Source organism: Arvicola amphibius, chromosome 7 (genome assembly GCF_903992535.2).
Source record: "Arvicola amphibius chromosome 7, mArvAmp1.2, whole genome shotgun sequence".
Taxonomy (NCBI): Eukaryota; Metazoa; Chordata; class Mammalia; order Rodentia; family Cricetidae; genus Arvicola; species Arvicola amphibius.
In genome coordinates, this window is record NC_052053.1 from 121593999 (window position 1) to 121608186 (window position 14188).

The 14188-nt window shown below is 43.2% G+C and overlaps 1 protein-coding gene across 2 annotated transcripts in view; it reads right to left on the bottom strand.

The window, feature by feature from the left end:
* Nucleotides 1–14188, bottom strand: part of Akap6 (A-kinase anchoring protein 6) — a 410870-nt gene that overhangs the window by 179478 nt on the left and 217204 nt on the right. For both annotated transcript variants that reach the window (XM_038336827.1, XM_042055440.1), the window contains 2 exons: nucleotides 12274–12370; nucleotides 10996–11159 (listed from right to left, as the gene is read on the bottom strand). In XM_038336827.1, coding sequence (XP_038192755.1) covers nucleotides 10996–11159; nucleotides 12274–12370 — 261 coding nt within the window. The remainder of the gene's footprint in view (nucleotides 1–10995; nucleotides 11160–12273; nucleotides 12371–14188) is intronic.

A 14188-nucleotide genomic window follows, 5' to 3' on the forward strand; every position in this document is an offset into this window, starting at 1 on the left:
TGCACAGGCATTTTATTTGGATGGCTCAAATAAACATTATAGGTTCAAATATGTTGAAGAAACTTATCTTTCTTTTCTGGCCTCTTAACTGGATCAGAAATTCTTGCTAGAAATGGATGGTTTCTATGGGTTTTATCCACATGGCACCATAGTGAGATTCAGTATCTCTCACCCTGAGCCCTATCTGTAGGATGAAGTTTGAATACCTATAAAGAAGTGTCAGATGGAGGACAGCGGGGAAGTAAATCCAACAAAGCTGGCTTGAAAAAAAAATGCATGAATGCTTATGTCTGTGCGTACTACACAGAGCGCGTCCCAGAGAAACCATCCAGTCATTTCATAGACCAGAGTTCTCCTGCTCTGTGTGTCCTAGGAAGGTCTGGAAGAATAGAAACATTATTGCATTAGCTAAACCTTACATTTATCATTTCCTAGAAGGATCTATATGAACACAGACTATAGTGAACCAAATATAATATGTCAGAGATTTGACTTTGTTAGACATTCAAATAGTGGTATGATCTAGTTGTGCCCTTTGAATTTATGTCAATTTGGCGACCTCTGCCTTTGCAGGTTCAATCTCATCTAATCTTGTTAAGAGGGCTTTAAAGCAAAGACCACAAATTTCATCAACTAGTGTGCTGGCCAGTTACTAATTCCTATTAGATGCTTTTAGGGTCTTACTTCAAAGAAGTTACCCAGAATTTACCCTTTGAGCAAGCATTTTAAAACAAAGACAAAATATAAAGTAAAATATAAAATCCAAGTAACTGACTACAATAATTGAAGGGACTTGCCTTAAGAAAGCTTAATAGTAATAATAGAATTGTGGGATTTTTCTTTTTTAGGGCATAAATTACTACTTATTGCGGGAAATAGGTGAAATGGCCACTTAAAGGTTCCCTTACAATTGCTTTGTTTACAATGAAAACCAACAGGCAAAGGAACTGGGGGAAAGCATAGATAGAAAAGGCAAACAGTGAAATGGGGTTGGGCTATTATTTACACAGCTAAGACAAACATTGCATCCTGAATGGTGGGAAGATAAAGTGGAGTTACCACCTCAGCATTAAAAGCAAAATACACATCACATTAGTACAAAATATATATATTATATACATAAACTATACTATAAGCTGAAATATTAGCTAAACTGAGTCAAACAGAAGTTTACTATGGACCCGTGCTTTCAAGGAGTTTCCAGGGTTGGTGGAGACACCTTCAGAGCTTATAAAAGTATAAATTCCAGGATGAAATTAGAAAGCACAGCACAAGGCTGGGTGTAATTCACCACCAAGGGTGCAGCCTGAACATACATGCAGTTCAGCCCAGGCAGGACAGACTTGGCAAGAAGCCGCTCTTGAGAGAATGGGATTGGGATCCTACTCCGTTCTCACAGAACCGGCCTCCCCCTCAGCCTTTCTCCAGAGACCATCTGAGTCTGACTCCATTCTGAATCCATTCTCTGCTGCCATCTTTACTCTGTTCGGGATCAACATTCATCCCTTCTTCCTCTCCCACCGGAGAAGACACATATTCTTTCTTGAGCATCACATCTTGACTCCTCCACCCAACTTCCTCTCCTCCATTTGAATCGCTGTACAGCAGTCTCCTTTAAACATGGTGGATGTATTTCAAGATGCCCGCAGTGGCTTTCTGAAGCCACATATGATCAGACTCTATGGAGTCCACATTTTCTCCTCTATACATATACTAGTAATCAAGCTTAATTTAAAAACTAAAGGCAGTAAGAGATTACCAGCAGCCAATAATATGTTAAGGCATTTCTAATAATACACTACCATAAAAGTTACTGGATGTGGTCTCAAAATATCGTGCTGTGCTTTGCCTCTCTTCTTGAGATGACGTGAGGCGATGAAGAAAACACTTTAAGGTTGTTCTTTGGCATGTCTGAACACAAGTTCCCTGGAAACATAATAGTGTGATAAGCAACGAGACAGGGTCTTGCCATGTAGCCCAGGCTGGCATTCAACTCCTGATCTCCTGCCTTGGTCTCCCAACTTCGGGGATTACAGGTGTGTTCCATAAGCCTGCCTGTTAAGACTTCTTAATCCTTCCTCTCCCATCTGACCTTGGCCAGCTGTTGTCTATGGACACCGAATCACTAGAAACAGCCATGTGAGTATAACAGCTCCACCATTTAAAGCTCTTCACAGCACAGCACAGCTTTAACCTCCATAAGGCCCCTCCCTGTCCCTTCATGTAAATACAGGGCTTTCCATTTTCCAAAGGTCAAGCTCTCCTTGCCCATCATCATTTCCTAGATGTCCAATTACATTTCCCCCTTTTCATAGTTTGCTTATTCTAGTTTCTCTACCTAGGATGTCTGTCCCCCAATATTCTTTGGCTCCCAAATTAGCTGAACATTGGAGACTACTCCAAAACCAATATTCTGTTAGGTTAATGGGGTAAATGTCTTCTAGCAAATAGAATGAAATCACGTCCCCCACTTCCCTTTGGTCCATGTACCTTAGTGTTTATCACACTGTCCATCTTCTCTTAGAATTATAGACATGGAATTTAAGAGTCCAGTCAATATTCATTTATTTTAAGGATGAATAAGAGAAGTATAGACAAAGATACTGAGAAAGCCATGAGCAAAATCAGAGAAAGGGGAAGGAAACACATTTTAAGGAAAGAAAAGCTATAAGGTATATTAAATGACATGTTTGCATGAATCCTAACTGTGCCAGGGAAAAGGTAAAGGGGCTGAACATGAACCTAGAGTTACAACCCTGCTGTAAATGCCAGCTCCATTAATAATCTGTGTTATACAAGCACACAGTGGTCACACAATGATATCTATGATATCAAATGTAAAGGAGTTTTCTGACTTTGGTTTCCAGAGTGAGAGAACAAAAGAGAGATGCTACACTCAAGAGAGACATGGAAACCGAAGTGCCTGGACTCCATTGGGCTGACGACGCCTCCGCGTGACGCCTCAGGCCATGATCTTTGCCTAGGCTCTACCATGTTTCTCAGGCCATTCTCTGGTTCCTTCTGGCACCCTTCTCCTGTCTCTTCTTTCATTTATCTTAGTCTTTCCTTTTGGTTTGTTTTTCTTCTGCTGTTCTTTCTCCCTTTGTGAGGTCCACAACTTTACTTAGTCCAGGAGATAATCCCCAATCGACTAAGAATAAGTATGAGAAACTGTTGTCCATGTTCAGAAAAAAAAATGGCCTGAAAGCTGTGGTAAATGGCCTGGAGCTTTGGCCTAGAGGGCCTCCAATCTAATTAATGTTTTTATATAAAGTCTCTCTCTCTTTCTCTCTCTTTCTCTCTCTCTCTCTCTTTCTCTCTCTCTCTCTCTCTCTGTGTGTGTGTGTGTGTGTGTGTGTGTGTGTGTGTGGTGTGTGTGTGTCTGTGATTCTCTGTGTGTGTGTGTATGTGATTCTCTGTGTGTGTGTGATTCTCTCTCTCTCTGTGTGTGTGTGTATCTGTGATTCTCTGTGTGTGTGTATCTGTAATATGTTAATACACATCTACATATTTTTGAGAAGTATCCCCCTTCATTTACGGTGGAATGGTAGGAAATAAGACTGGGAATGGTCTAGTAGCATCTCGACTATCTAAGAAACTGTCTCTCAAGGATACCTGAACGAGAAGAGTAAAACGCGGAGCATCTTAGCACTCCTTGGCTTCACTGGATAGAAGCGTGAGAACGGCTAACAAGCGCTGGGAGTGTGAAGGGTGTTGCCTGCAGGGCTGGGGACTGGTAAAGCTGCTGTTTTATACGAAGTCCTGTGTGACTCAATAAACACAGGAGTCAGAGCAGAGGGATCCCGTTAGCAGGCAGGGCTCTTGCTGGCCAAGTACTCCCCTGCCAAAAACAACACATTCCAGGAAAAATAAAATAAAAAGTGTAAATGACACACTGAGGTCATTGTTTCACACTTTCAAAGTATCTACTTATTAACTTAAAAGCATTTTAGGAGCGATTTTGCATCTTGCCCTTTTGTGTGTGTGTTTATATACTACAGAGTTCCTAACACTGGTGACTCTGCATTAAAAAAATCTCCCTTGTGTGCTTGGTATGTGCCATTTGCATAAGGAAGAGAAAGGTGAAGTGTGAACCTAATAGAAGACTGCTTTCTGCAGATTCTAGTTTTGTAGCCAGCATCCTTTGTCTTTTTAACTTCTGGGTACTCCTAAATAAACACGGAAAAGTCAAATGCCTACTAACACCATGTGTTAGTGAAGTTTCCATGTGTTGATCAGAGACACTGAAGAATTTCCCTCAGATTCTTGCTGAGTCAAACATGTATAGCCTTGCATAGTCAAGGCCACTGGCAACGGATGTGCAGGGAGACGAGGCTAAGCTATGGTCTTATACACCTGCAGTCTAGTGTAGAGATGACCGCTAGCCGACCTTTGACCTACCATTAGATATGTTTATTTTCTTAACCCTTCCATCAGTCACCTCATCAGAGACAGATTGATAATATGCATGCTGAAGTAACACAAGGACACTAGAGAAACATTTTTTAAAACTGAATTTCATCACAAATTTAGTAACCACACTTGTCTTCAAGACAAGGTATTTTGTTTTGTTTTCTGACTTTCTGACTTCCAAAAAGCATTTTGGAAGAAAAGTTGCCCTAACAATAACAAAAGAGGGGTCATTGACAAATCCTCAGTAGGGGAAAGCTCTCCCTAGGTTCCCAAGGCAGAGTTATGATTACACACTTGAGCGAGGAAGGTCTGAGTCAGAGCTGGCTGCGGAAAGGATTCCGCACGGATGCCGTGGAAGTGGCAATGCACCTCCTACTCATTTGCTTTCATCAAGAACACCGTCCCATTTCAGGCTGCCAACATCCTAATTAAGATGATCTGAATCGTAGGTGATCTATTATTCTAGATCTAAGATAGCCCAAAGCACGTTAGACAAGGCATTACACTGCGTGCTTACGTGACTGATAAGACCACTGAGCAAGGGAGCGTGTCTTCTCTGGTGTACGACTTAGCACTGGGCAGAGGTTCCTGTCAGCACTCAATAAACAAACAGCTAGGCCTTTGCCTGTTGTCTTTCTCCCCATATTAGGTACAACTGAATCTTACTATCTCGTGTCCAGTTTCTTTTGACATTAGGTAGCTATGTTTTTCTTTGCTTTAGGTAAAAAGGAGGGGGTCTTGAGTAGCTTTTAATATGAGTGTGTCTCCGTACAGGAACAGACAATATATAAATGTGGCTCCCACTTATGACCTTAATGCTCTTTATGAAGAACTTATATTAAAGAACATACTGAGCACATACATCCATTAGCTAGAGCAGAGCTGAATGCAGGGACAATGCTTAGTCTCAGTCTTCAACAGCTTTCGGATGAAATTATATTCCAAAACAATACCATAAGGTTACAATATTATCCCAAAGGCATCTTGTAATACTGAGAGCATCTTCTTAACGTGCCCCCCAAATCACTCTTTTATATTTCTTTCATTGAGTAGAGTTACACATAATTTATTTGCCTTAGCACTGGATCAAGACTTAGGCATCAGGTAAACAAATATACCAGAGTGTGTGTTAACCCTGGACTTCCCTCACGTGACATCTGAAAACAAGTCAGACAGCCACTGACTCCCGAAGTCAAAAGCAACACAAATTCCCGTCTCAAATCAGTAGCTAAAATTATCATTTATAGGCCTGAGCAAACATATTTAAAGGTATCTGTGCGTTTGCTCTCCAGCTATTGCTGTGTTGATATCCTTGATGACCTTTGGAGTCTGGTACCCATTTCCAAAGGAGGATGACTTCAATCTAAGATCCTCAAAGAAGGGAGATGACATCAGCATCCCTGGAGTCCAGAGTAGCCCGACACCAGCATCCTTTCACTGAGGAAATGAAGACGCTGCTTGGAACCAGGCCAGGTCACCCTGTCTGTCATGGCTGCAAGGTTTCTGGATTTCTTACAATAAAATCTGCAGGTGTTCTGAATTCTAGAGACCTGTCTGTTTCCTCTGAAAGGATGAAGAAGCTGGTGTTGCATACATTTAGTGATGCAAACTTGGGTAAGTCACGCGGGAACACCCTGGTCCTGATTCTAAGTCCTGAAAGATGCCAGCATCAGAAGAGAAAAGAGGGCACGTGGGAACATTTTAAAGGAGATGATGTCAATTAATATTTTTTTCTTTAGGATGGTCTGGCTTTTACTTTGAAAGGTCAAAAAAAGAAACACAGCATTTGATAGGCATTAGGTAGTCACTATATTTTAAAATCTTCCTAGCTGCATATCACTGAAATGTATAAAATACGAAGCTTCTAGTTTAAGGTGAGAAACTTTTATCAACCTTTTTAAAAATACATAATTACAAGCATATTTTAAATTCTTGGATGTGCATGCTGAAGCTGTAGTTCTAGAACTGAAGGACTCTGCTCTCTATTTCCATGTATAAAAGATCTTGCAGCCCTGGGAAAACACTTTTTTAAAAAATGAAATACAACAAATAAGGTATGCTGCCGAGTCCTAGGGGAGACGTTTCCCAGAGTCTTTGAATTTCCTCCTATCCTGCTTTACAAGATTTCTAAGACCAAGCCCTTTTCTGCAGTCTCTCAAACAAGGTAAAAAAGAAAAATACCCCCTAGATATATTCCTTAGATTTCCTATTATGCTTCTCAAGCTCCCAGCAGCTTCTGAAGTAAACCTAAGAGAAGTTCTGGAACTATTTTTATTATGTTTTAATTTTAGCTTCTCTTTTAGGTCTAAGATGAAATGGATGATCACACCTCTTCGCTTGGGGATGCATTTCATGGCGCAACTTGCGGGTGACCTGAGCAAGGTCACGTCATGGGAAGAAGGCTCCCATGAAGGACAGGGAGCGGAGGCTTGCTCTCGAGCTGGAGGGACTCACAGGCAGCCTGTTTCAGTTTGCACTGCTTGACACAAGATAAAATTCTTATGCAATATGTATGTCTGTCCTTAGGACTTGGATCTTGGCAATTGTTCTAGTCACTAATTGGTAAAGGTCACTTTTGTGACACCGGGAACCTCAGACCTGGACAGGCTAGCATAATCATCCACGGCGATGGCTCTGAGTTCCAATCACACCAACCATCTCACATCAAGTCTTTAAAAATGCTGGTCCCCTTTACTTGCACCACGGCAAATACCCTTGAACCCTTATTTCAAAGAGTCAGCTCTTTCCAGATCTTTCCTTGAGGCCTCTCTCCATCTATAGCATCTGTAGTACCAGTTTCTATTGGTGTTCTACCAAATCCACTACAATTATTTGCCTCTTGTGTCACTAGAATAGGAAGGCTTCCACATCACAGCTCGCCTTATTGAAGGTTTATTCCATTCAAGGCTCTGGTCTCAACACTGTTGTTACATCATCTGCTGGCTTCAAGCTCACCTAATGGGCAGGCTGACCTCCATCTTCAGCCATCCTGAGCCTCTGTGTCCTGAGTACGCAAAACACCCTCTCATTCTAAGCACTCTTTAAAAGGATCCATGTCGCAGATTTTTGAAGCAGGAATTATCATTTTACCCCTTTGAAAAGTTAAAAAATATGTTCTATGAGAAGAAAAGGGGGGGTTGGCTTGGCTTCTGTGTGTCACAGTACACGTGGAGGCCAGACAACAGTTCATCAGCTTTTTCTCCTACTGTGTGGGTCTCCCAGAGACTGAACTCAGGCTAAGGGACCGGATGGTGTGTGCCTCTGTTCTTTGAACATCTTGTTGCTCCCGTTGCCTTTATTTTACAGATGATAAATACGAGAGAGAGGAGCCAGGTAATCATCTCAAGGACACCTAGTTGCAAACAGTAGTCATTTCGTTCAGAAGGTCTAACCTGGAGTCTCCACCTCCCTGGTATTCAGCTTGCCCCAAGTCTGAGAGAAACAATTCATAAACATTAAACAAACAGGGAAAAATAGTCATCTCATCTTTCCCCCATAGTAGCTTACCCTTGCATCTATGTTACATTCATCCTTGAATATGAGTGTGTTTGTTTGTCTGGAGGAGAATCCAGCCCAGACTGGTGAAGAGAGCACTAACTGGAGTACCTGCGGAAGGCCTGGGGTTCGTCTGCCACTGCAGCTCCCAGGTTCCCCGTGTGTCGATCCCACAACACAAAATCTCTTCCTGTCATCGTTTCAGATATGACGTGTGCTTGTGTGCTGACAGGAAGGTACTACAGGACAGAGGTGCATTAATTCGGAAAATAAGCCTTTTGCTCCCTGTATGCTGATGAAACTCGAGACCTTGTCCCTTTGGGAAGGATTCAAAAAGCAAATTTTGCTGTTCTCTTTCATTTTATTTCTAGAAATCGGGAACACAGATCATTAACAATCATATTTATTTGTTCTCCTTTTTCATAGTTAAATTCAGGTCCCACACCCCACAGCACAATGTCACCTATTTTGCCTTTTAAATATAATTTTTAACTCTTAAACTTTGTATCTACCCTTTTTTTGATAGTTTTTGCTCAGGGCAGGGATTTAGAAAATATAAAGTTATTTAAAAATAGGTAATTATATATAGTTATCACCTACTGTTGACAAAGTTTTCTAAAACACTGCTTTTTAATGGTCGTGCAACATTTCACTCAAATAAGATGTGGCCCAGTTGATTTATACAGTCCTGGTTTAAAAGCCTTATTGGCACTGTCTGTTATTGAGGTAACAGAGCCTCAGACATCCCTTCATTCGTGTTATGTATGTGTGTGTATGTGGGAGAGGGGTCGGTCTCGAGTCTATTGCAGGCGTTCCTGCTAGCATGTGGGGTCATCACCCCTGCGGTTTGCAGAGGCTTTCCAAAAACTGCTGATGTGTCTGTCCTTCTCTGGCTTGAGTAAGTGGCTTCTCTCTTTCTCTCAAAAGCAAGTTGACCGCGAGCAGTAGTCTTCAAGTAAGTCCAGCTGAACAGCTGTCCTTAACCCCAGCCCCATCCTCTGATCAGTCTGGACGGCTGCACAGTCTCTAGAGGTGCTTGTGGTACATCCTGCCCACCCTCACTCACCCTTGCCCCATCCCCATGCCTGCTACACAGCCGGGAATGCATCTCTACACAGAAAGTCAGGGTTATTTCCCCACTTATTCTGAACCCTCTCCTTCCTAGAGCAGGCCAGCAGCATCCTCTCCAGCCTTCCTCCCCCAATCACACTCTGTCTATGGGCTCTCACTTCCTCAGAGCAGTGCGCCCCCTTTCCTGCATCTCTTTCTCTCCCCATCTCTGCTGCCTCATCTGTTTTAGTACCACAATCTCAAAAACACCCATGCCTCCCAAAAGCTTGCCTCTCTAAAGCACAGACTCTCAGCCCAAGCCTCACAGAAGGGAGCAGTGGGTATGGGGGTGAGAAACTACATCTAAGCCAGAGAGTATGGATTCAAACACCAGCCCTGTGACTTAGTAGCTGTGTGCCCTTAGGCAAACTAGTTAACCTCTCAGCGGCCTCTCCTCTGCACAGAGGGATTCAGGTAGAATTCTTTTGCATTTGCTACGATGCTCAAGGAGAAAGACAGCACAAATGCAGAAGAGACTGGGAGGGGATGAGGAATAGGGTAGCGTGCTTGCGTTCTCCTTCTGTGGTGTCGGCAATGCGACCTAAGTCCTCGTATGTACTAGACAAGTGCTCTACCTCTAGGCTACACCCAACCCCTCTTTTTGTTAGAGAAAAAGACACAACCCAGATTTTAGTTGTGCCCGTTCTGATAGTTTTTGCCCCTCTTCCACAGTGAAGCCTTGGCCAATCAACTTCCCCCTGTGGTCTGCTCCCTCTGCCTAGAGATGTCTGCTGACTACTTTAGCTTGGCTTTAGCTGCGGCTTTGAACTTCCAATCACATTCCTTCCTAAAATATGTGCTCCTGTGCCAAGCCACTTCCCTTCCTTTCTTCGAGTATTTCCTGAAGTGTGACCTCCTCTGTGGTGGAGGTTCCGGTGGGACTGATCTTGCCATTCAATTCTTTTCTAACAGATAAAGAGAGGTCCTCCGAGCTTTTCACCGACTGGCTGCTTGGTCTCGGTGTTGTGGGGGTTGGTTTGGGTCCCAGCTCTGCCTGTATTGAAGCATCTGAGTCTCAGAGGGCAAAGTGGTTGCTAGTTTGCTCTGGCCACGCTGAGGAAATGGGATTTGATGATGTCCCTCTCTCTGTCCATGCCAGGAATAGAAACTGAACTTTTCCATCTGCTTCCCTCCGTGCTACACTAGGCTCTGATCCCAAGTCTACAATGCGACAGATTTCTGGACTTCTTTTCAAAAAGTGAGAAACTACAAGAAAATGTCAAATTAATAAAATTGTTCCCAACATGGTTAAGTCTAAGGATACACCTTTACGACCAGAGCGCTCTGCACTAACAGGCGCTTCATTTGGTGCTCAGTGGCATATGTCTCCGAGGCGATTTTGTAAATCTAAAATGGATAATCAAAGCCTGCCAATACTCATTTTTAAAATACTTGCTGCCTTCAGTGCGTGCGCCATTGTGGAAAACTTACACTCAGAGCAAAAAGATTTGTAGCGAAGCATATGACCTTCTTCGCACTACAATGACCATCCCCTAATTAGGCAATGCATCTGATAGTCATTAACAGGAATGAGATAATGAATCACTTTCTCCCTTCTTTGTTAATTTGCTGTAACCAAGCGGCTAATGGATGTCAGAGCTGAGTGATTGCACTGATTATAGTGATTTATAGTTGCAACAAAACAATTTAAAACCATTCTGATTATTCATGTTAAAGATGCTTTATGTTTTGTTTACTAAATGTTTTATGCCTCCCCCCACTTTCTCCCACCCCTAGAATCCTGTCCCCCTTCTGCTTCCTAGAAAACTTGAAAGTTCTCGCCTTTTGTTTTCAGACACACACACACACACACACACACACACACACACACACACGGAGGGAGACAGAGGAAGAAGGAGTTACAAAGTTTACTCACTAGAAACGAAGAGCCTTAGGGGTGGAAAGCAAACTTCAGTGGCGCCTAGTTCAAAAGAAGACAGGAATAAGGGGAAATAAAGCAAACTTCAAGCCACTTACCTTGGGGCTCCCCGTCCCCTCCTCGTCCTCCACAGACACATCAGTAGCCAGTATCTCCGCTTTGATGGTGTCCAGAGCCTTGAGAATCCAGCTGTGCTGCCGTTTGATTTGCCTCTGCAGCTCCTTCCATTGACTTGCAATCATCTTCAGCATGTCCTTCAGTCCTTCTCCAAAGGAAAGCAAAGCTGTGGGCCCCGCTGCATCTTTGCCTGCTTCACTGTCTGTCACACAGAGAGCTAGGCGGCTCTTTCCAGCCACACCCATGCTCTCTAGTGACCTTACTACTGCCCACCATTTGTTCCTCCGAACCGAGACCAGAGATGCTGCGACAGAACAGTACAAACACGGGACAAGCACATGCAGGCCCCGATGCAGACTCTGGGTTGGAGAAAATAATGTGTGCGGAACCGAATGTGATGGAGAGGTGTCATTGGGACTAGAGCTGCGCACCTGCAGCACAAGGCCCTGTGCTGATCAAATGGACATCTGGAAATAGATACAGGTAATTCAATGGGAAATACAGCAAATGGGCCCAAATCAAGACTAACATAACAAACACATCTGCTTGATGCTATTCTTTTCCTGTTTAAATAGTAAGCAAAAAGAAAAAAAAAAAAGACACAAAATAAACTAAAACAAAAAACCTCAACCAAACAAGCAAGCTTTAAACCAATCCTATTTTGTGGCCTTTAATTATCAGGATAAATAGGACCATATAACAATTTTTTTTAATCTGTAATACATTCTTCATTAAATGCATCTATGTTGGACTAAGAACTGGTTGAAGGCCTAAGCCTCTGCTGATGCAAAGGCCTACAGAGAATATGCCACACGTCCGCATGCGTGAACTGGCACAGAGCTAATCAGATGTCCATGGACAGTCTGCCTATATCCATGGTGATCTCTATGTACACCCTAGTGCATATGCATCGTGTCTGTAAGAACGGCTCTCACTCATTATCCTAACGTTATTTCCAGAGCTCCTACATCAAAAAGCATGTCAACGTGAAGTTTTTGGGAATGTGATTTCAATTGGAACTCAGGCGAATGGTAAGCCCCAAATAAAATGAACAGGCGGTTGGAGGCACTATTTCATCGTATGAGTATCACAGCATTGTATGCAGTATATGAAACATTTATAAATCTTGAAGGTCAATCTGATAATGTAAATATTAATAATACATAAGGAAGTGAATATATGCAGTAATTTACAGCAATGCTTCTTCATTCTTAATAGTCTGGAGACATAAAGACCCGCAATATTTCAGGAGGATTTACCTGCTTTGTGCGATACAATGAGCTCGAGGAGTTGGTGTCCTTCCTCCTCCACGGCTTCCTTGAGAGCACAGTGACTGTCCACGTTCAACTTGAAACTCTGCAAAGGAGCACACAGCCGTCAGGCTCCAGCAAGGGAATCACACACAAAACACACATGCAGAATCACTTGCTGCTTTGAATCGAGAACCACACAGCCCAATTTACCCAACAGACAGACTAATTTGCAATACTAAAAGCTATTGATATTTGGGGCCTAGGCTCTAAACGTTTCCGTTAGATTAGCAGCACGCATCTGTTTGGAAGCAGCTCAACAAATCTAGAAATTTGTTAGGTTTTTATGAAAAGTCACATCCCATAGGTTCTATCGAGAGTAGCCGTCCTCGATAAAATATAATGAATTCCCACCTGCACATGCAAGCTTTTCTTAATGTAACCATAGAAGTTGTCAGCAGGAAAACAAGGGAGCCTGATGCGCACGTATATGCATCCACTAATACAGCATGGTCTGATTCATCTCTGTTCCTCGACGCTGCATGAACCACCGGATGGAGAGGGGCAGCTAGGGATTCTGCACCTTCTGGGCTTTGTCTTTAAAAGCTACATTGTGCTATGCTTGATATGAAGCATACATGACACAGGCTGTGTTAACTCCACACTGGATTTAATTTTAATTGAAGAGCTAGATAATCATAAAATTGTGAGAGTGGATCTTCAACTCAGTGGTTCATGAACTGCGTGTGGTCTATGACACCACTGGAGACTTGGGGACCAATAAGCATGGATTTTGGCCTTAATGGGCAGCGGAACTTGGCGAGTACAGAGCGAGTTGTCTTGGAGGCTCAGCGGTGAATGTGAGCTGTTCTTTACTTCCTAGAGAAACATTTGTTTTTAAGTACTAAAGACAGAATCGGAACGAAAAGAAAACCTGGAAGTGAGAGAAATACGAGATGCAGCATAGAGATAAGGATTGGACTAAGGCAATTCGAAAGGACAACTATGCCAGCCAGCCTTCCTTCACGAGATACGGTATCATTACAGCTAACCTTCTAGAAGGGGACACTGTCTGGCTCCCAACACACCGGTGGCTCTGCATTTTTTTTTTTTCCATTTGTGCCTTCGGCTACAGGTATGCATTTGAATAAAATAAACTACGCAGTGTTCAGGAATCTTGATGCGTCCTCTTAAAGATAATTGTTCAAAAATATTTGTAGATGTATTTATTTTCTGTGTAGGGGTATTTTGCCTGTGAACGCCAGAAGAGGGTGTATGGTGTTGCACCATGCGCATGCCGTGCCTGTGAACGCCAGAAGAGGGCGTAGGGTCCCCCTGGACATAAAATTATAGATGGCTGTGAGTCCTGCGTCCTCTGTAAGAGCAGTAAACGTTAGTAACTGTTGCGCCATCGCTTAAGCCTCTTCTATACTTCTGATCCGCACAATGAAGGCAGTGCCTCTGGATTACTAAATGCTTATTATCTTACAGTGAAGCATAGCATCCTTTGCTTTTTGTCCTTGTGTTGGGGCTCCGCCACACTGACGCAGTGCCACACAGACTAGAGTACACGAGTTTCAGCAAAGGGAGCAGGGAAAAGAGAAACGTCTGAGACGAATTCAGCAGCACCAAACTTCAGGGAGAAGCCTGTCGTAAAAATTCCACATCACTAATCAGTTCTGCCTCGTGCTGTCTTTGACTCCGAATTTGCCTGTATCAAACGGCTGGTGACCGCCAGCTTTCCAAGAGGCACATCGGGCCTGTGCCTCCGTGCCAGAGAGAAGGGAGGGACCCGTGAGGAGGCTGGCACCTCGACATCGTTGAAACAGAGGAGACAAGTGCCGCCGCAGCTGGAAGCGGCTGCACTTGGGGATGATGTGGAAACATCTGATACGGAAATTGGTAAAGATGAGGCACTCATTAT